At 42.0% G+C, this 23,338-nt stretch overlaps 1 protein-coding gene across 1 annotated transcript in view; it reads left to right on the forward strand.

Annotated features, from left to right (window-relative positions):
* The window catches only part of TOP1 (DNA topoisomerase I), a 70,266-nt gene that overhangs the window by 17,353 nt on the left and 29,575 nt on the right, over positions 1 to 23,338 (forward strand). Inside the window, exon 3 of the mRNA XM_075516832.1 lies at positions 13,293 to 13,395. Within this exon, the coding sequence (XP_075372947.1) occupies positions 13,293 to 13,395 (103 nt within the window). The remainder of the gene's footprint in view (positions 1 to 13,292; positions 13,396 to 23,338) is intronic.

Here is a 23,338-nt window from a genome sequence, read left to right on the forward strand (position 1 = left end):
CCTTATTTTAAAACTGAGTTTTAAAGCTACTGTGACCTACACTGCTGCGGCGATGCTTCTTTCTACGTCCTCTATCCCTTCCTTCCAGAAGACTCAGGAGTACAGCTGGAAGTGCAGAAATCTCAACTGTCATTAAACATTTACCTTTTGTTTACTCTTTTGTGTATTTTAGCTGGAATCAGGTTTCTTCTTGTATGCTAATTGCGGTAGTGTCCCCTTAGGGCAGGGGAATTGCATTCCCTCCCTTGTCTTGAGAGTGGGACTTGTGGCAAAGCTGACTCTGGTGATAAGACGCTTGCAGACAACTGTTGGAATTAGCCTGGCGTGGGTGAGTGATCACTTAACTCACCCACAATGGGAACAGAGGTGAAATCGGGCTGTATCCATCCAGTGCAGCCCTATACTTTAAAGAAATGACTGTAGACAGGAGAAAAAAAAAAAGGAACAAAACCAAAAACCACCAGCTGGAATCAGTGTGTAGGAGTTGCTCCTACAGGGAGGAACCAGCTCGAGTGTGATAAAAGTAATGTAAGTGCCTGGACTTCTGAAACAAACTTTTATAAGACTTTGGCCATGCTTCCCCCATCAGTTCAGCTTAGTAGGCACGATACTAAACAAGTAGTAGGAGAAATGTCTGACTCCAGTGTGTAAAACAGTGGTACTGCTTGGCAGAGGTGATTTCAAGATTGTACCAACCACTTTCTGTCTTGCAGACTCAATTTATACTCTTAATACTGCAGATTGTGGAGCCCTTATGTTGTTCCCAAGAGTGCTGCCTCTTCAAGTCTTTCCTGCCTGCAGCAAGCAGGAGACCAGCACTGGCCAAAGCCACATCATGTTGTCAAGGGGTGGTTAATAAAAGACTTTGAACAAACGTCATTAGAGCCTCTCCGCTGAGGATGCTGAGCACAGCGTGTACCACTCCCATGTGTATAAACTGTGTGTGATCCTGGCTGCTTACAGGAGGCTAGTCATTGACTGCTGCGAGAGAAGCATTTCAGTGCAACTGCTTTTTCTTTTGATCTTCTGTAAAATTTTTGCTTGGGGAGAGCCCTTGTTCTGGGTCAAACCCAGGATAGTCAAACATGCCAGCCCTGTCCTCCTGTGTTGTTGGTGTGAATACAGGCTCTGTGTGAGCTATGTGTGAGCTACGGTTGAGACAACACTCTTGCACTGAGGAAGTGTCAGGATTTCAGGGAGTCTTTACAAGTGTCTTCTTTTTAGTGAGTCCAAAAATGCTAGTGATTTACACCGCTAGCAAGTGAAAATATTTTTCTGGTTGACATCATTGCAGTGTAATTATTCCTGTCAACAGAGTAGTTTTCCTGTTGGCTAGTGCAGTTTTTAGAACTGAAACTTTTCTTCTTATGCTCCAAAATAATATCAGTGTCTTTATTTTTTAATATAGCTGAAGTTTCTATTATCCTCTCTAAGGACTAGGAATTATAGTTGTTTGCCCTTGTTTTCTCCTGATTCACCTGTCTTGAAAGTTTGCATGCAGTAAGCAGCTGTTGACTTTGCATCACAAATTGTGGTGTTTGCACCTTTCTAATGATGGTATAAAGAGCAGTTGGAGGCGGAAAAACCTTCTGCTAGGGGCACTGACTCAGTCTACGGATGGAGTACAGTACATGAAGTTCTCTGCAGTGTGAATTTGTCACAGATTGCACCAAAAGATTTTCTTTGCTCTTGACCCAGTCTACTGAAGTAACTTTCAAAGCTGTTCCCCGGGCAATTCTTTGTCAAAAATCTCCAGAAGATGATTCAGCCCACCTACCTGTGATGGCGACGCAGGCAGGAGGAGCACAGTCACTGCACCCCTCACTTAAGGTCTAGGCTCAATTCTTATGCTACAGTTGAGCGTAAGCTGGGGTTCTCCAAGCTGTGAAGCAGCCAAAGAACAAAAAGTGTCTCTGGTGTAAGTGCACTTAGTGGCTGAGCAAAAGCCAGTGTTTCCATCCACCCTGGCTTCCACATCCTTCATGAGAGCAGATTGATGAAGAGCAGTGTGTTGTCCCAAAAATTCTGCAGCCCAAGTTGCTAGCCAAGAACTCCTTAAGGAAAAGGATTCCTGCAAACCAGAAAAATAAGGGTTAAGTGAACCATTTTGCTTTAGATTGTGTTGGAGTAAGGGATAGGTTATCTTCTGCAGTCCCTGATAGCTCCGAAGTCTAAACATGACTGTAAATGTTGCAAATGCCCCGCTGCAGCAAACGCTTTGTAGAACCAGGGCAGAAGGCGAGCAGAGGCGTGAGTGCCTCTGGTTCTTGCTCCTGAGCGACTCGTTAGTGACCCTGGGCAGTTCTTTTTGTCTTTGTCTCTGGTGTGGTGCATACATCCCTCGGTGGGGAGCGTACATCCCTCCCTCTGTCTCTTCCTGAGAGAAGATGGGGTGTGACAGCACCGCGTGATGGTTTCTGTGCTAAGCCTTGAATCTGTCCTAAAGGTTGGTTGCTTTCTAACTCTGAAAATGGGATTAGTCCCCTTTGCATTATCTATTTGAATGCCCTTAAATTTTACCTGCTTTCATAATTTTGAACTAGTTTTACACTCTTGGATGCTAGCCTGGTTTGTGAGCAATTGTCCAGGCTTTCTCAGTGAGTCTGTCCTTCCTGCTGTGCCAGTTATGTTAACTGCATTTCGCACAATGGGGAGGAAACGGGTGTGAATTTGGAAAAGCCTGAGATTAGATGCCCTAGTAAAAGTTGTTTGGTATCAGTGGATCTAAAAGAAATCCACAGGCACCCTACCTGTAAGTACTTTTTTATGCAAAATTTTTTCCCTGAGCCAATTGGTAACATCTGTTTCCCCTCAGCAACATTCACTTTATATACCCATAAGTCCTCCAGGGTCTCAGTCCTGTATATATGTGTATTAGCAAATAGGAGTACAGATGTAGGTGCCGTGAGTGTAAGGCTTTTGAAACCTGCGAGGTAATGAAGCTCAAGCTTGTTGTGGCTGTCCTTTGTTTGCTCTTATCTTTTGCGTTTTGGATCTGGTTGTGATACTCAGATACACGCAGTGTTGGCTTTGAAAAGGGTCATTGGCTGCTACAGTTGCCTAGCTTTCCACTTTTCTAGTTGTTCGGACCCCATCACTGTCTGTGGAAGGTAATTGTGGGCTAGTTTGAGATGGGAGGAGGAGGAATAAGTGCTTACTGAAAGCAAGGCAGTTGTTGGACGTGACAACAGCTGGGAGTGAAGTGGGCATATACCATAGAAACTTGCATATGCTTACACCATGGCTTTATTTCTAGAGTGTCCTGGAGCTTTCCTGAGCCCCACAGCGCTCACTGTGTGGATTTTTCCCTAGATCCTGCTCTCGGCCTTATCCTGGCCTCCTGATGTGCAGAGATGTGATGGGCCATGGCTTTTGAAACTTGCGGCAAAAGTGTATCTTCAGTTTTGCTGCTTCTTTAAAGATGTACATGCAGTGCATAACTTTATTCACATCGGTGTAGACTCACAAAGCAACAGGAAAAAATTGGTGAAACTTTCTATCCCAGTAAGGGAAGGGAAGAGTGTTAGTGTGCAAGGTACTCCAGTTCTGAATGGAGGAGGCCATGGAAAGTAAGTACTTCTACTCATGAAAGAGTGTAGCCTTGTAAGAACAAATATCACTAGGGACAAGAACAGGGTTGCTCTTACCTCATTTCATTAAGAGACTACTCTGGACTTCCCTCTCTTCCATGCCAGCACCGCAGTATTTTAAGCTGCATGCTGATGCTGGTCATTTCCCCAAAGTTTTAACTTGCTGTTCTGTTTTATTCTGCTTTGTTAGTGGAAACATACTAATGGGTTTCAGTCTTTGGCTCTTATTTATACAATTACAGGAGAATGTTTTACATCTTGGGAATCCCTGGAAACGCATGTTTCCGTTCACATGGAACTTTTTTGGGGTTTGAGCGCAAATAATGGATTGAAACTTCATTGTTGCCTCTCGGTTGGGAGCCCTTTGGCATGTGTAAGAAGCAGCTATTAATTTAGCCCTTCAGTGCTGATCAAACATGTATTTTCATGCTTTATAAGGCTTCCTCAATCTTGTCCTTTGTGTAATATTTTCTACTGCAATTCTGCTTGCAGTGATTTTATGCATTTGTTACACAGCAACTAAGATCTGCTGTGGAGTAGGCATATATGAATGTGCCACCTCTTTCAGAAGAGGCTATGTACTGACAGGTCATTAAACTTGCTGCTGCTGTCTACACCACTAGTTGTTTTGCTGCAAAATGCTTGCAGTGTAGCAGTTTAAGGTCAGTATCCCTTTATACCACATAGCTGTCTCAATTACTTAAGCATTAATTACCCACAGAGTATTAGGTACTTCCCCAGCAGGTGAAAAAATGAGGTGCACAGAAAATAAGCAATTAATCCAGTGTGGCTGAAAAAAATTTGGAGAAGGGCTCAAAAGGTGCACTAAAGAGTATCTGTCCTTCTCTTTCTGAATAGATTCTTGCAGCACACCTTGCATACCTACCCGGCTTCTGCAGGTTGGTTTAGATTGATGAAATGCCAGCAATGACATTTGCTTCAGGTTAACTTCATGTCCCAGAGGTTGAGTCGCACAAGATAGGAGTGATCAGTCTGTGGTTTTGGTTTTTTTTCCTGGCCTCCTTAGTCTATCCATGATATGCTTTTAAAGTTTAGGACAGATAAATGAGTGTAGAGCTTAACTTGCAGACTTGGTCCTGTGCCCGTCATGCTCTCTCACTGTTTGCAGTTCTGTCACATTGTTTACCTCTCTTCCTTAGATTGAAGTTGCCCCGGGGTTTCGGTGGAGCAGAAGGTGCGTTGATCTTGTTTTGCAAACTTTTTGTGTTTTTAAAAAGCTGTTTAAGATCCTTGCTTGCATAATAAAACTTTGCTGGAGAGTAAGTGGAACTTCTCAAGAAGTTGATAGGAGCTATTCTAAAGGACAGAGAATGGCTGGAGACAATTACCTGTCTATCTGTGTTCCCCTGTCAAGATTCATCACCAAGTAATTCCACAGGTTTCTTCCTTTCCCTCTGTCCAACAGCAAGGAATACAGGGCCTTCAAATTACAAGATTAATGAAGAATGCAGTAACTAAGGGGTCTGTCTTGTTCTGAAGCCAAGTTTCCCAGCACAGTCCTTTTAAGGGAAAAGACATAATATCTGTCTGTCCCTGGAGTATCTTTTGCCTCAAATAACTGTTGAAGTGTGGAGAGGGGTTGTAAGGTCATTGGTTTTACTCTCTTTCTATCAAAAGTGCTACGTTTTCAAGCTTTGGCAGAATTGGATACCATGTGGTGTGGTCAGTTCTGGCTCAGCCCAGAAGGAGTTTTGTCTTGGAGTACCTATAGCCTGGAAAATAGGTTGACTCAAATCTATTCAGTGGTGATATACTTCTTCATGTGAACCCTTAGAAAAAGGAAGAATGCACTCTGGTGGAGTCTTACGTTTAGTAATAAAGTTCCTGCCTTAGAGAGAATAAACTGTTTGGTTATTCTGCTGTACTTCTCCAGGCTCCCTTTTCATGAAGTTTTCAAACGTGGTTTGTGTTTGTTTGTTTGTTTTTTTTCTTCTGTTTTGTCCCTTGTATGATTAGAAAATGAATAACTGAGGATCTGGAGCTTCACAACCAAGAGCTGCTTTGTGTTTTCTCCTTATGCTTAGTCAAAATTAATTTAGTTGTTTTGCAGTAGACCTAAAACGCAGATTTTATTGTGGTTTATGGAGGGAAGCAGTGAGCACTGTTGAAGTGTCGGCCTCCCTGAACTGGTGCATCTGGCCCAGTGATCCATCTGAAGTGAAATAAGTTTGTGATAGCACAGTAATTGTACTTCATTTGAATTTGACTTCAAGAAGTATTTTAAGGATTTAGAAATAGCTTTCTGTAGCAATGTTGCTTGTGGAGATGTCTTTCAACACTGGTGAAGGGTTGCATGTCACATTGCTTTTGAAAGGTTTATCTGCACCATTAAGTATGGCACTCTAAATGAGGAAGCAGAAGCCAGGCAGTCGTGTTTCAGTATCATTGTAGTTGCTTTCCTTTCCTGACACCTACTGAAAACCCAGGTCCTGCTTCTTTTATTGAATTTCATGCTTAGGAAACATTGGTTCCCAAAACTCTGTTTCTGTTAGAGGAGATGATGATGTTGATTCTCACTTTGAGTCTGATGAGTTACTCTGATCCAGGCAATGGTTATGGGGGACTCAAATCATGGTCTCGGTGTTTCAGTCACTCTCTTTTCAGGATTCCAAATGTTTTGCAGTCAGCTATTGGAGAAATAAAACAGCACAGCAAAGAGACCTGCAATACCTGTCCAGGGTAAATGTTTTATGTGTATTCCGTAGTTGTGTAAACAGAGCCATTAGACCAGTAAGTGACACATCCAGTTTCACATGGGAATTTTATTTTAGATTATGGTTTTCTGCTCCAGAGTATCATCCACAATACCATCATCTCTCTTTGAACAATGCCTTCTGGGTATCTTTTTCTGCTTTTGACACTTCTAACTGCATATAGATGTTTCCCAGTTTGTGTCTTTCATACTTCCAGTTCCCTTTTATTTCAGTCTGCCCTGCTTTATTGGGAAAGGTGTTGTCTTGTCTCCAATACCTGGATGCAGTTCTGTTTTCTGTCCAATAGCTTTTCCTCCCCCTATTTTGGGCTACAGCAATGGCAGTCCATTTAAACTCCAGAAACACTCTGTAATCAATTACTGGAACACCATGATCATACTGTGACTTCCTCCAGCTGGAATAAAATTATTTTAGAAAAGTTTAAACCTCTTCCAGACTAGTTAGGTGGGATTATTGTGTACATGCCTTTAAAATTGTTACATCCAAACACGTAAAGTCAGATGACTAGTCCGAAGTCATAACCTGTCTAACAGTGAGGATCCTGATCCCCTATGCCTCAGACTGTGCCACTTTCTCCATGGGGTTGCTCTTGTGAGCCATATGGGCTCTGCAAATGGGCTTTTTCATCTCCGCACAGTAGTTGCTTTCTCAGGTGAACAGTTTATAAATTGACCAGAACCTCACAGAGCAACCTTTACACGTGGGATTACCGTTGCCTGTTTAGGTAATCTGCTAACCCTGTCACTATTCATGTTAAAAATCTTGGATAATGACTAAATGTTACAGTCTTTCTAGTTGCTGATATAATCTATATATTGTAAAAGTTAGTGCAACACTAAACCATTTTGATCAGATGCCTAAGACAAAAGTACATGTTCTTTGCCAGGAATGTGAAGAGTATTTTAGATACCTTGAACTACATTCACGTGTTTGAGTATTCATAGCCCTTCTTGGCATCATTTCATCAACTGAACCTTGATAATTTTAATAGTAGTCTTTTTATACCCAACATATAAGAAATTAAAACGCTAAAAGTAATATGGTTTGGCAAAATAAATGATAACAAATGATAAAACTTGAGTGACTTGAAAGGAAGGGGCCTTTTGCTGCTAATGTGCAGTTTTAAGATGACTACTTTTGAGGAGAGCCTGTGAGGGAGGAGAAAAATCAGTAAACCTGTTTCATTTAGGTCATACAGAGTCTTTTTTGCTTTGCTTACTTTTGCATCACAACAGATAAGAGGGAAATCGGCCTAAATAGTAAAAAGGCTGCAGTTGTGGAGTAAATGGTCTAACATGGAGGTGGTGCTTCCGCTGAGAAGGGACTAACCATGTGACAGGAAGGCTCATGAGAAGTTTTTCAACTTGACCAGCTTTTGAACCTAATCCAGTGTTACTGAATTACCTCCCTTTCAGCTGCATAATTTAGCAGTGGAACTGGAGAAGTATTTTTTTTTTTTAAGACTTTCTTCTCCTTTCCAGAGGAGAGGTTGTGAAAAGACCCTGCTAGTTTCATCATACATGTCCTCTGTAGTGCTGATAGTAAAAGGCTTCTTGCTCATGCTTCATGTTCAGGATGGCTGAATGTACTGATAATAGAGCACCGTACTTGTACAGACCAATGATCCAAGAAAAAGTGCTTCTCTTGCAACAAATAACTAATATCGAGGCACTGGACTTAAATTGGGGCAGAAATTTCAGTCACTCATCTGAAGCAGAAGTGTTACTGGAGTAACAAGAAGTTAAAAATGTTTTTCTTAGTTGGTAATGTGGTGAATTTTTTTATGCTGTGTATTCAGATTTGGGCACAGATTTCAGTCCCAAGAATCAAGTAAGCCTAAATCGCCTTTCCTGGATATCAGTGTAGAGAAGCATTGAGATGAGGCTTCGAACGGATAAAATACCAGCATATACATACCATTCTAGGCTGTCGAATGAGAGGAAAAGCAATTGCGGTGTTGCTGCAACCAGAAGGAAAATACAAAAAGTCTTTATCCCCAGAACCTAGTAAAACGTTTCAAAAGAACAAAGACTGCTGGCAGAAACCTTTCTGTAAGCAGGTTAATAAGGTATTCAAATTGTGCCCACAAAAACTTAGAAGAAGGTGAACCGAAAGACAGCAAATATGGAAGGCTAATAGGTTTATCTGGAAAAGCTACTGTTGACCAGAAATTGGGGTTACCGGGTGTTAATTTGCCAGCTATCTCAATTTAGGAGAAATGAGAAGGCCAGATTTTTCTCAGTTCTTTTTTAAAAAAAAATTCTAATGCAAAATGATGAAAATGGGATAAAATGAGACTGGGATAAAATGGCATCTGTAGCATCCTGTGTCATATGCCAGTGATATTTTCCCAAATAATAGTGATAGCTGTACTCATTGGGCATACAAGAACTTATGCCCCTCTGTGATTTCAGGCTTTTATTAGAAAAGCCGTCAAAACTGAAATATTAACGTAGGAAGTAGGCCTACTTCCCTTGATTGTGATATGGAAGTAATCTTTTTGGGGAGGGGTGGGGTGTGGAGAAGGGTGTTCAAGAGTGTTTTAAAAGCAAATGAATTTGTCTCATGAATTAAAACAATATAGTCCCACATACTTGTTTTGTCACCAGACTAATCTATTAATCCAGGGGTGGTTTCGTTATGAAAGGAGACGGCTCGCCTTCGCTGCCCGTTGGCACTCTGCCTTTCCAGGTGGCGACTGCCTGCTGGAGAAGGGCTTGCTTTTACTTCATCTCTGTTCTTGTCATGCTGTAGTTAGAGATGCCTAACCTTTTACAGCTCTGTTCCTGGATAAAGAGTAAAACTGCACTGTTCCAGTAATACATATATACAAGTATTGCAAATAGGGTTATGACTCAGCCTTTCCCCAGAGACTTAGTGGTGGAGCGAAGGCGGGGGGGGGGGGGGGGGGGGGGGACACAAAATAGAGCCACAGACCAAAAGTGCTTAGAATTTCCCATCCTTAAATCAGGCGTCCTTGTAATTAAACAGATTTGAGAGATGAATCAACGTACAAAAATGCAGAGCTGCTCGTGATTGTTGGAGGTACAGGGGGAATGGCAGGAATAGTACGGGGGACTGTGGTAATCTTTTGGAGACATACCAGGCTCAGCCTTAACAGACAGAGATCCAGTGCTAGAGACATCAAGCTTTCCAGAACAGGAGAGATGCCAAAAGCTCTGTTTGGGTTAGAGGATACTGAAGGGAGAGCATTAGGGGTAATGGATTCTTGCCCAGTGAGCGTAACCCCTGTCCCCACTGTAACTTTGATGCCGGAGAGAGACTTTTTGATTTCTGAAATCCTTTAAATATCACATGAGTTTTGGGGGTTTGAACTTTGCTCACAGAAGAGAGTGGATTTTGCTAATGCTCTTGGAGAAGGAATAGTATTTATCTCCTTGTTTAGTGCTAGAGGGAGCAGACATACTTAATGGAAGACATAAAAGGCAGGAAACAAATCTGAATGTGTGATAATGTCTGATCTCATTGTGTAGCTCATGTGAGGCTGGACCTAGTCAACTGCTGATCAGCTGCAAGCTGGGAGAGTGTTACTGGAGACTGGAAGATTCTTCTAGGAATCAATATGCTAAATATATCAAAGAAGATACATGACAGACAGGAACACTTCCGCTGATTGCTTCTGTGTTGATGAGGTTTGCTGTGAGGTGGCTCACTGTGTCTTAAAGTTTTGTTCCCAATTCAGTTATCTGTTGCCTGTGTAGTTCAGCTGGAGGTGATGCTGTATTGGTTTCTGTGAAGTGGGTATGTAAACTGGAATGAAATGGCTAAACTTGTTTTATGTCAGCCACCAAATAACCATTCACTTGGACTCCTAGATAGAGACCATCTGGAACAAAGCACTTTTTGTGCGATAGGCCAAAAAAAGAATTCTGTCCTTTTTAATGACCCAGTCTCCTGAACTTCATCCAGCTCCACCCTCAAAAAAAAAAAAAAAGAGACCAAGAGCTTTAATGCCTTCTGAAGACATATGTATGTCAGCTCAAGACTATTTAATAAACTCTTTTGAAGTCTTCATTCTTAACCTACCTCATGGCATTGTGTCAGAAAGCAACACCATCGAGTCTGAATACTAGGCAAATGTTCCGGAATAATTTAATTCTTAGGAGGCATGTCTGGGAGATAGTACACTTACCTCCATGGAAGTACTGAATTTAAAGCATTGTCCAGTGTGAGAAGCCAAGTACCTACCCAGCCTTGACTGCGCTTGGGTGAAAGCTCTCCTGCCAGTTTTTCCCTTCTGCTTTCAAGACCATGTGCACAACCTCCTGTTTCCCAGCCGCTTTGGCCTGCCTTTTAGCCAGAATACCTCTATGGAAGACCTTTCTTGCTAGAAATCCTTTAGTAGATGGCAAAGGGAAGCTGAGCGGTGACAAATACTAGCAAGCCGAGCTGGTTTAACTGGTCAGGCACTTTTTTTTGCTGCTGTACCAGGCTTTAATTGTCTGAAAATACCAAATCATTGTAAGCAGTGCAGAGGATTGAGGAAATAGATGTCTGACTCCAGCATTTCCAGGGTATAGCCCTGGAACTACTTTTCAAGAGCAAATATTAATTTCAGCTGGAAAGCAGGAGTCAGCTGGAAGGGAATCTGGTGATGAAGGTAAAAGACTGTTCCGTTTTCCACTTTTTTTGTGAAAAATAATCTTGTGCTTCTAAGCTCTAAAGAGAACAGCATTGAGCTCAGTTGCACATGTTTTCCATCTATTGGTTGGTAGAAGAAAATTGACTATGTTGGTATGTGCCTCCTTAAAAAGCGAGTATGTTATAAAATGAGTGTACATAGTTCTATGTATAGAATCATGATGGTTTTTCTAGCAATTTACGTATTCATCAAGTGTAAATAGATGGCTGTTCACTTCAGCCAGTGCTTTAGGAATCAGTGAGTAAACTCTCTGTGGAATAAAACCCAGGCAGTTTGCAAACAGCCTGAGCTTCCAGCTACTGGCTGAACTGAAGAATCTTAAGTGTGAAATGCACTGCAAAAACATTTTTGCCAGTGAAATGTGTGTTGTCCTGGTGGGAAGAAGGGTACCAAGAAATTGCTTCTTGGCAGTTCAGAGAGTGTAGGTGTCCAGTCCCCACACAGCTTGCCAGAGATTCCTGCAAAGCTCTGCCTGCTGTGAAATAGGTTTTGCTGTTTAGGTACTTGAAAACTCTTAGGTGTTTTATGCTGTAACACCAAATGTTCCACATAACCTGTCATGTGCCTGTATGTCAAAATATAGAAAAGTAAATCTTGTGCTTTATATACTGTGTACACCAAAGCACTAGGAAGTGTTGCCAAGTTCAGGAGGATCTAGGAAAGATGCAGAAGGCAAGTTGGAGGCTTGAATGTCAGCATTCATATGTTGTTTTATGCTGTCTTACTGCAGGTGTCTAAAAACAATACCTGAAGTTACAGAAAGCAATAGATTAAAATCATATTCTGTGGAAATGTGACTGTGGTTATGTTTCCACTAAAACCAGCAGAATGTTTTGAGGTTGTAAGAGCTGGTGTCAGTTAAGGAGAAAAATGAATTTGTGGTGAAAGACTTGGAGTCAGGAGAATGAGGCTTGTTCCTGGCTCTGCAATGCATTTCCCATGTGACTGAAAGTCACAAAATCCTTGTGTTGCAGTTTCCTATTCTTAGTGCAGGGACAGTAGCCTTTTTAGAGGCACAGTAACATCTTTACAATTAATTAAGCATTAATACCTTACATCCAAGATCTCCGGTGGAAAATCTGGCACTATGATCTGAAAACAGTTGCCAAAGTCAGCCCAGCCTTTTAGGTATCCTGAGGAGCCTACTTAATGTTAGTTGCTTTGAGAAGCATGTTAAAAAACAAATAAACAAACAAACAAAAATGGGGGGAGTCCTTGGGCATGCACACATTCTTCCCAACATTACAGTGACCTTGACTGTAAATGATAGTACCTTTTGAGGTGGGTTTGAGGTGCTGGTTCAGCCTTAGCACCTTTTTGATCTACTTATAAAGAACATTACAAGGATGCTTGTAAATGAGTTTGTTTACAATTCAGCTATGTTGCTCTTTTTCTGTGCTGGATCTATTTCCTTGGTGCTTTAAAGGACTTCATTGTATAGTACAGTTATCACTGAGGATGGGAAGTGTCAGTCGGAGTAGAAATTTGTACCAATAAAATTACTGTGTTCATGTAGATTTACTTGAGTGCTATCTCCCATTTCTGACCTGTCACTTAATTTGGACCAGCCCTAACCTGTGCAGGTGGGATGCCACCAGCACATACTCATTACAGCTGCCATGTTGAATTTTCTTGGTGGGGCTGTTATTGGAGGGAGGTAAGTGTCTCCTGCAGAAGAGAAGCATGAGGAGAGAATTCCTAGTCCTCTTTTCACCCTTTCTTTTCCTCTTCCCTCATTACTCCCCCTTTCCCTTGCTGTGTCCCTGTCGTGTCATGCGCTGTTGGGGGAGAAGAATAAGATTATTTTAATTTGGGGGGGGGGGGTGTGTGGCTGCTTTGTCTAGACTAGATACTTCTGGAAGTAGCAGTCTAAATTCTAGGATTCAGTAGGCCTAACATTTCAGCTTTATGCTCTGTTCCTGTGTCCTTATAATCTATTTGACATGAAATACTTACAGGCATAGGAAGCTAGGTTTCCCATCTGCCAAATGAGACTGAACTTGCTATAGCCATACTTACCTATTTAATAAGAAGGGTTGCATTTCTTCAGGGCCTGTAAAGCTCTTAAAGGTCATTGAACTAAAGACCATATAAACGCAGCTGTTGCTAAGATGAATTAACTTGTGCTGCAGGAACAATGAATCCATTTAGGACCTCTGAAACTAAGATTTTTTTTTTTTGTTACAAATTTTGAATCACAGAAAATACTGGTATGGGGTGGGGAAAAATGCAAAGGTTCATGAGGGAGGCATGGAGTTTTCTCCCAACTTGATTTCTTAATTTCTTTTGCCTCTCTGCTTGCAGATTCTCACAAACACAAAGATAAACACAAAGACCGAGAACACCGGCACAAAGAGCACAAGAAGGACAAGGAAAAAGACCGGGAAAAGTCCAAGCACAGTAATAGGTGAGGAAAAAGTCAATGAAGTCCTCGTAGGCTAAAACACTGTTGCACATGCCGTCTTACAAGAATTACTCTGATAATATATGAGGACGGAATTGCTACATTTTGAGTGTGGTTTATATGAGTGTAGGTGCTTTAAGCCTAACTTCTGTCATTGCAGGTATTTGCATATGTAGCTGAAGTAGCGTATCTTGCAAATGTGAGCCACTACTAATGTCTAAAAGATTATTGTAGCTTAGTGTTATTAAAGGCATTGAAAACTAGTTTAACCCCAGCTTCATGAAGATTGATCAGTTTTGTTCATTAGCTTTTTGTGTGTGTGGTTCCAATTGTTTGTCAGAAATGTGGAGCGCTCTCGAGTGTTGGTATAAACTCCACTGTTTTAGCACAGATGAACCTGTTGTGACTACTTAGCCTCCTAATAATTAGAAGTGTCTGTAAGGATGGTCCCTCAGAATGATGGTGATGTCCTTGGCCTGCTACCACAATGGCTGAATATCTCAACACTGAGGCAGTGCTATGAACTTCTGCTGGGTTAGACGAATTTGAAAGGATTACATGCTGTTTTGTCTGATGTGGTTGATACAATACGCCGCCACTGTATGGGGAAGGTGTTTCATGCCAGTCACCTGCCATATCATCCACACTGAACATATATATTTATTTACTCTGTGATGACCTGTAGCTCTTGAGGTGGTGATGAATTCCATGGTGCAGTGGATACCCTAGCCTAGGCTGTAAACTGCAAGAACCAGGATGTGCAGGTCTGTCTGTGGTGATTTGGTATGATGGAGCACAGGGCAAGTATGTCACACACAGGATGTTACTCAGAAAAGCTTTCCTAGTTGCAACTCCTGACATGCAAGTGCCACGGAGCCTACATTGACAATGAAACTTTCAAAAAACAGTCCCTGGAGGGTAAGTTTCTGTTGTGACACTTGCTGAATGGCAGATAGTGTTTATGCTATGGCCAAGCAAGTGTTACTAACTAATTGCTGTGCAACTGTGATAACACAATCAAAAAAAAGAATAAAAAAGCTTGTGTTAACCCTGATTTTTATTAAAAAGAAGTACAGAAAGGAGGAGAGTGTGCTGAGCAGTGGGTTTGTTTTATTGGGGTCACGCTTTGAGTTTTCTGTGACCTTTTGAGAAGTTACACAACCTTACTGTTCCATAATATGTTTCTTTTTTTTTTTTTTTTTTTTTAAATAAATGGTTGACGGGGGTGGTGGTGGTGGAATCTAGGCCAAATAACTTGCAGCATTTACTGGCTTCCACAGCAAAGATGAAATGCTTTGGACATGTTGTTTGTACTCTTCTTTGCTCACGTATCTATATTGCCTTGATTTCTGATTTTCATTTTTCTGATCTTCAAGCTTCACTTGAAAAACCATTCTCCTGCAATCTTAGCAAAGTACATCCTTTTGTAAGGCGTATTGTAAGCACTATCTTTAAATTTCCGGAATTCATTAATGATTTGACCTTATTTGTGTAGGAGTTGGAAATGGTCAGCGTATTTTTAACTTGAAGAACTAATTATGGCTTATAACTTGAAGCTGCATGCTACTGATTGTGTAAACAATAAATACCAAAACAGCGGAAAGGAGATAAGAATGGCTAATGTGTTTTGTGAGGTGTAGCTCATGAGATGATATGTAATCATGCTGTATCTTGAAGTAATTCCTTCCTCCCTACAGTGTTGCCTTGAAGTCCCTGTGAGAAAGGCACCATGTTTTCTAGGCACTGTGCCTAAAGCTTCCAGTCACTTTCATTTATCTATTAAGTGTTCGTTTGTCCTGTGAACACAATATACTGCATCTTTGAGTCCCATAATAGGGTACACCTATGTGGATGGCGTGACTGAGTGCAGGCACGTGCAGGGGTTTTGTTCAAGGTGTGTTTTGGGGAGAGATCACATAATATTGCTTTGCCCCTCAGGCCCCTACGCAAGGTGGGACTTCACTTCCCCATGCTGAGCGCATAGCTTGCAAAAGTTTTCTACAGTGTGTTTTCTGCCTTTCACAACTGTCACCTTAAAAATCAATGTATTATAGTGCTGAATCATGAGAATCTGGTCTTGAAAGTGCTACTCCGGAAAGATAATGTATGCGGACATGCGTGCGGTGCTCTGGTTGGATCGCTCCTTCAGGAGTGCTCTAAAATCTTCACTGCCCCGTTCATACTCAGTCATGCACAGGGTACATGGCTGCTTGCTGTGTAAAGCCAGCTGACTTCTAAGACAAACTTTTTTAGAAATAACTGACCTCATAATTGAAATTTAAACATTTCTTCCCCAAATCCTTTGATTCAGCTGTCATCCATGTAATTCCATAAATGTAAGTTGTGTCTGTGAGGATAGGTTTAAGTAACTATCATCTTGGGAAGGAGATAGCCCAGCAGCTCACAACGTGGTGGTGGAGGAAGATCTGTGGTAAGCAGGGAATTGCTTAGAGGGAGCTGCTGGAAGGACCTGAATGGAGTCCGTGCTTGTGGCCCGGCGACTGCCAAGTGTTCGCATGGTAGGTGTGAATCCAAGGGTGGCAGAGGCTAGACTGGTGAGTTATGGGACAGGCCAGGGAAGGACTGAAACAAGCAGAGTTTCAGTTCGGGTTCCATTACGGCAGTCACTGTACCAAAATACTTTCCTGGACGGAGCCAAGATGAACAGAGAAGTCTGAATTTTTAGGATGGCCTGTGTGACTGTCCAGCGTCCATCACTATTGTACTGCTATGCAGATCACAGAATCACAGAATCATATAGGTTGGAAAAGACCTTTAAGATCATCGAGTCCAACCATAAACCTAACACTGCCAAAACCACCACTACACCATGTCTCTAAGCACCTCATCCAAACGTCCTTTAAATACCTCCAGGGATGGCGACTCAACCACTTCCCTGGGCAGCCTGTTCCAATGCTTGATAACCCTCTCGGTGAAGAAAAATTTCCTAATATCCAGTCTAAACCTCCCCTGGCGCAACTTGAGGCCATTTCCTCTTGTCCTATCACTTGTTACCTGGGAGAAGAGACCGACCCCCACCTCTCTACAACCTCCTTTCAGGTAGTTGAAGAGAGCGATAAGGTCTCCCCTCAGCCTCCTTTTCTCCAGGCTAAACAGTCCCAGCTCCCTCAGCTGCTCCTCATAAGACTTCTGCTCCAGACCCTTCCCCAGCTCCATTGCCCTTCTCTGCACACGCTCCAGCCCCTCAATGTCTCTCTTGGAGTGAGGGGCCCAAAACTGAACACAGTATTCGAGGTGCGGCCTCACCAGTGCCGAGTACAGGGGCACAATCACTTCCCTAGTCCTGCTGGCCACGCTATTTTTGATACAAGCCAGGATGCCATTGGCTTTCTTGGCCGCCTGGGCACACTGCTGGCTCATATTCAGGCGGCTGTCAACAAACACCCCCAGGTCCTTCTCTGCCAGGCAGCTTTCCAGCCACTCTTCCCCAAGCCTGTAGCATTGCATGGGGTTGCTGTGGCCCAAGTGCAGGACCTTGCACTTGGCCTTGTTAAACCTCATACAGTTGACCTCGGCCCATCCATCCAGCCTGTCCAGATCCCTCTGCAGAGCCTTCCTACCCTCCAGCAGATCAACACTCCCACACAACTTGGTGTCGTCTGCAAACTTACTGAGAGTACACTCGATCCCTTCGTCCAGATCATTGATAAAGATGGGTTGCACTGGGGAGGGGAAGGGGTCATTTGATCTCACTTTGCCATTTTTAATAGCTTTTAATTTTACCAGCAGTGGGAGGGGAGGAAATTGCTTTGTGGGGAAATACTGGAGAATTGTCCTCTTTCAAAAGGGCCCTTAGCTGTGATGTAACAAGACCCAAAGCAAAATTGTTCTTGGGAGAAGAAGAGTGAGGGCTCTGTGATTGCCTGTGCTTCATTAGTTTTGAAAATCTTGGCTTAGGCCTTTGTGACGGAGCCCTCCAAAGGGCTGGTTCTAGGTCCAGTTTATTTTGATACTTGGTTGTCATGGCCGTCACTGCTGAAAGAGATTCCTCATGCAGATGTCTATATGCAAATGGAAGAAGTGCATTGTCAGCTGCGCTTACTAAACTATTTCTTCAGCCCATCTACTGCTTAGGCAAAGGGTTTTCTTGACACTAAGCTGGTAAATGTCCATCTTCCCTGGTGTCAGCCAGTTGTGCCTGCAAGCTAACTGAAAGGTGTTGCATTTTTAGATTTTTAGCAAATGGGTTCAAAACCCATGGAAACTCTTCGCTTGGAAGATTTTCAGACAGGTTAGAAAACTCTGTTTCCAAGTTCTTCAAGTGTGCGGCTAGGAGAGTTTTTCTCAGTGACACATTTGCATCCATTTTGGCAACAAAATCACCTACCAATGGATCTGTTTTCACGATGCTCTCTCTGTAGCACGAGTTTCTTTCAAAAAGCAGTTACTTTCTCACCTGTTGTTCAGATGGCACCTTCACCTTGAAGGGGCACCTTAAGTATGTTTATTTTTTGGATAATATCTTTTAGGTAGCATACTACTGACAGAAACTGGTCATCAGCAAGTTTGCAACGCTTGTCTTTTACAAAAAGAAAATTCCTCTTTTAAGTTCAACAGCTCTTTTTAAGCCCTTTGCAGAGAGATAAGCAGTGAACCTCTATGTGGTACAAGAGATTTTCATGGTCGTTCCCCATCTCATTACAACTTGTTGTAAAGGCTCTACTAGGTCAAAGGTCCTGTTTTTACAAACAAAGGTGACAAAGTGCCCCTTCCAAAACCCAGCCCCGCAGCAGTGCCACCATGTTACTGTCCCTCCACTGTGGCCATCCAGCACCTTCCATCTGCAGCAAAAACATCAGCTGAACCCAGCTGCATGGGAACCACAGCAGACCTCTGAGAGCCTCTGCCCTGCTGAGGATTGTGACAGACATTTTGATAGGGGATATTTCTTCACAGAAGAATTTTGAAGGAAAAAAACCTGCCTATTTGTGCTCAAGTTTCCCCTTTGACAATGAAAAATAAGTGGAAAATAGCCATTACTCCATTAAAGTTAAACAAAAAATTTCCAAAGTAACAATAATGTGGTATTTTCCTTTTTTTGTTTTTACTTATATGGGGAATTTTTAAAGCACTTGACCAAAGCCTGTCACCTGTTGCTAAAATTGAAAATTAATCCTTTAGAAAAGTTTATCTTGGATTAATGAAATTGCATGTAAATCTTCAGAAAATCCATTCTGTATTTCAGAAAAGCTGCTGTGTTATTGCAAAAGATGTGCTGGATCTTTGATAATTCTCAAAGAGGTTGAATGGTGCTTTAGCAGAAATCCAAGCCATGGTTGTTGGTGAAACTTGTGTTTGTACCTCCGTGGCATTTTATACGGAGTGTGTGAAAAGTCCCTTAATTGGATTCTGAGAAGTACAGTACTGCATTGGACATTGTACACAGTTAAGAGCGTCGTCTGGTTGTGTTTGAAGCAGATCGTTTTTATGTCTGTCTGTAATAGTTTGACAATTTCATTTCCTGCCCTGTACTTAAAAAAGGCTTTTAAAATAAAACCTGCATCAAGAAGGCAGAAGAACTCCAATGCAGGAGAATAAATGTTTCCTGTATCCAGACTTTGAAGGATCTAAACTGCCAAGATAAGTCTCAGAAATACCTAAAATAGATAATTCTGATTTCATATGGCAGAAGTGTGTGGAGTGGTATGTAGAACTTCTGAATTTTGCTTCTTGCTTTCCTCCTCTCCCACTCACAAGATGACACTTTTGTATCTTAACCACTCACTTACAGCTGTAGTAAACTGGGAGAGAACATTTGTATGCCTCAGATCTTCTCCGTCACCCCTCAAGGAAAGAAAATGCAAAGCCCACTTAAGAGAAATCTGTATCAAAGAATAAATCCACATCGCTATCAAGCGATCTCTATCAAGCAAAGTGTTTTCTTTTGTTCCTTTTCTCAGCGCTGTACTTCCCCATCCCCAAAAGAAAATCTAATACACAACCATTAAATATAAATGTCAGTGGTTAAAAAAATAAAATGAAAGAAATCTAATGTGGCAATAGGTTTCTGATCTGTGGGAGACGAGCATTTCAAGCAAGTAGACCATGTAAAATAATGAAATAATGGGTCCTTTGAAGCCAAGACTTGTTAGAGATTGGTTTAGAAGTGTTCGCAGTAACAAGTGTCTTTCTGCCAGGTGTCTTGGGCTTTGTGCATGGAGTGTGGGCTGCCAGTAGACTGAAGTGCAGAAATGGCTGTGACAGGGAATGGGAGTAAAGAGGCTGCTCTTGCAGCACTGATCTGTGTTGTCAATGTGACAAGCATCTGAGCCGCAGGAAGAAAAATCTTCTGTCAGATTGCATATTTCCTCCGTTTACTAAATCTCTTGTGATCACAGCTTGAGATGAACAGAAGTGTGGAACACATAAGGGATTTATAGACCTGATCTTCACTGACACCTTCTAAGTTTTATGGTTTTGCTAGGAAAAACACAGATTCCAGGCGTTTGCTAGTCGTGAATGAAGATAAATTCAGTTCCGACTTCTTGCATGCCTCCTCTGATTTATTATGTGATCCCAAACTGCTAAGAATTGTGTGCATTGGGGGCAGGAAGAGGCACGGATATCTGACATAGGGCAAAAAGCAATTTTAAAAAAAGATTTCAGCACCCCCTGCTCCCTAGCGTGGGTGGTCTTGTTTTTATTCCCCATTTGAGTGCACAGTTCACCTTCATCGGCTTTCTAATGTGACACTGCCTTCCAGTAGTAAAAATGTTTGCTTTTCATTTAGTAGTTTACCTGATTCTCTCACACCTATAGAAAGTGCATGCTAAGCCAGATCCTCGTCTCAGTGTGCAAATATTGTTCTACTTTCTAATATTTTTGTCAGCTGTTGATTAGTCCAGCTTTTTATCTTGTTCCTCTTGCTGAAGGCTTGATCTATTATCTGTAAAAACTGGTGAAAAGACTCCTTTCAACTGTGGGAAAAGCGGTTTCAGGTTTTTTTATTGTATTGCTGAAATCCCAGCAGAACCATTGGGGCTCACGTGTTCATTCCCTGTAATACCATATGATAACCCTCTAACAGTGAGCATAAAATACTGCAAGCCAGCTGAAAACTTGTCCTTCGCTGGTGTGCCTTCTGTTTCTGAAATGCTCCCTGCACAGTCAGCCATTCCTTGGTACGCGTTAGTCTGAATATGATCACAGTTTTCCATTAATACTTTATTATGTCACACGAGACATGGGCTGCGTAACCTATGCTCTGTCCCTATTGTGTTTTTAGATTTCACTAAAATCACAGCTCCCTGTTGTTTTATGCTTCAGTTGCATTGTAGCAGCTCCCGAGTAGGCCAGCAAAGCTCTGCTTGCAGCAGGCTCTGGTGCTTGCTAGTAGCAGATTCCCAGTCACGAGCTAATTACAGCTGAGAAAATGAGAGAGAGGAAATAAGAGACACTTTAGATAAAGCATCCTTCCCAGCTTGTGATTTTGAAGCTGGAATGGAAAGGGCCTGGGAAGGGATTATTAATGTACATAAATGGCACCTGAAGAATGTAGTGTTAAATTACTGCAAAGCTGTTGTAGTTTGAAGAAGGAAGCTGTGATCTACACATCTGCCATTCTTTGGAAACACTTTCCACTTGTGACTTTCCCATGTGATCGTTGCCTGAGCAGCTGCTGCCAGGTGCCTGTTCTCCCTTCCTCTCCCTCTTTTCCCTCCGGTCCTCCTGCAGGCATCCTCAATGGGAAATACAGCCATGCTTTCAAGGGAAATGGCTGCTTCTGTTGCATTTACTGCTTCGCGCGCTTCAGCCTGAGCTCTCCAAGGCCTTCAGATGTCCTTGTTCACACTAAAATTCTGAATGAAAGACAGTAAGCAAGCTAGCAAAAAGGCTGTAGTGCTTTAGGAGATACGTTTCTACTCATCTGGCCTTTGTCTGAACTAAGCTGGTACCATTATACATCTCTAGATGATGTAATCCCTGGTTCTGCCTGTATTAATATGGTGTCCTACTGTACTTTGTTACCTTTAAAAAAGAAAAAAAACCACCACAACACTGCAGGTTGTCAGCATTAAGCCCCTTCAGAGGTGTAAAACTCTTGAGTGCCGTTGCAGTGGTTCAACTGTAATGGTCTGGTTGAAAAGGAAGATCTTATTTTGTCAGCAAAGCTGGGTATTTCTAAAACAGACTGTGAACAACTGTTTTATGATCCAATTGTCCTCTTTTCAGGCTAACTTGCACTGCAGCTTCCCTCTATCTTATGGGGGTTTTGCTGTCCTACTTCAGTGACTTCAAGCTGACTTGTTGGCAGAGGAGTATGTGCAGCAAAGGCAACGAAGGATCCACAGTGCTCTGAGACTTGAATTCAGGATAAAATTATCTGGGTGCATGCAGTCTTGAGACCTTTTTGTTTGGTTGTGTTTGGTTTCTCTAAATAAAAGTGATTGTCTTCCTGGCCGATTCAAAACTGAAGAAAGACTTCTGATCTTTAAATTGTTCCCAGTCCTTCCTAATAATAGCTTTGGGGTTGTCTGGAAATAGCTTTCTGATAGAAGGCTGACACATCTTCTTCAGGGTAAGGATGGCATCCTGTTGCCTTCTCTTTTCTTTTGAGATTAGTGTGGTGGTTAAATTGTGTCCCCCTGGAGGCTCACATAAGTATCTTAGCCAAATGAAACACCAAAGCTACTCAGCTTGCTGACCGAAGTTAATATCTGTGCAACTTGCTTTGCTTTTGGAGAAAAAAAAGTTACTCTTCTCAGGATTCTTGCTTGAGGCCTTTGTTACTAGCGTGTTTCCAAATGAGCTTTTCTGAGAGATGCAGATTTCAAGCCCTCCTAGGGAAGAGGGGCTCATGCATTCATCATTGTACATGTCAGAAAATTTTGGACTGAGTTGTTGAAGTCACAGCTGTGGTCCAGTGTCTAGAAACACGTAGGGCTAACAAGCAGTCTACTTACAAATGCGGGAAAGAAATTTATGCTCTTTTTTACATTGGAGCAAGTAGCATGTGAAATCAGATTTTTGTCTGGGGAATTTCTTCCAGTCACATACCAGGAGCCTCAGCAAGCAGGACCTCAGGGCCTAGCCACTAATACTGTTGTTTTGAAAATGAAGCTGCAGAGTGAAACTGGAGACAGAGTTTCCTTGGGTTATCTGAGCCCACATTGCTTTGGTGAGAAATCTTACTGCTCGCTGCAGAGCAAAGGGGAAGGATAGTCTTGTGATTAAAAAAATAAAAAAACCCAACAACTTCTTGATTCTTGATCCAGACTTCTTGATTCTGACTCCGGTGCTGAAAAATCTTAGCTTTAGATTAGATTGCGTAACAGCTTTTCAATGGTGGCCACTTATTCTCTTTCGAGAGGCATGTCATTTGAGCCTCTACTTAAGCAAGCCTAAGTTTTTAGCAATTTTTTTTATTCCTGCCATAGTCTGTAAGCATTCAACACACACAAAAATTGTCACTGCTTCTCTAGGCCAATGGGATTTTCTTACTTTTTCAGTATTAACTTTGCAGGTGTAGATTGTCATCTATTAATTTGCTTTTAGTCACGTTTTGTGTACATCCCAGGGCTCTACCAGTCATATATTGAAAGCTAGTACTTCTGGCTGCTAGCGAGAATGAGTATGGTGCTTTTGAAAACTTAAACTTTTTTTTTTTTTCATTTTTTGCTATTCTAAACTCCCAAGCAACAGACACTGTCATGAACTTTACCTTAGAGAACTAACTCCATCAATTGCAGTGTGTACCATGCTTTGAAGATGCAAGCTGTTGTCTGAGTAAAACATGTTATTTCAGGTAGGATTTAAATACCAAATAAGAACAAAAAAGAGTAAGAAAATAGACACAAGCAGACTCGCAGAGAACAAAACGGGTCTAAGACTTGCGTGTTTGTTCGTTATGGTTCTTCCTGTATGATGATACGCCTTTGTAACTGTAAAACACAAATCTTTGGCAAATGAGGTACCTAGTATACAG

This window comes from Mycteria americana, chromosome 14 (genome assembly GCF_035582795.1).
Source record: "Mycteria americana isolate JAX WOST 10 ecotype Jacksonville Zoo and Gardens chromosome 14, USCA_MyAme_1.0, whole genome shotgun sequence".
In the NCBI taxonomy this organism is placed as follows: domain Eukaryota; kingdom Metazoa; phylum Chordata; class Aves; order Ciconiiformes; family Ciconiidae; genus Mycteria; species Mycteria americana.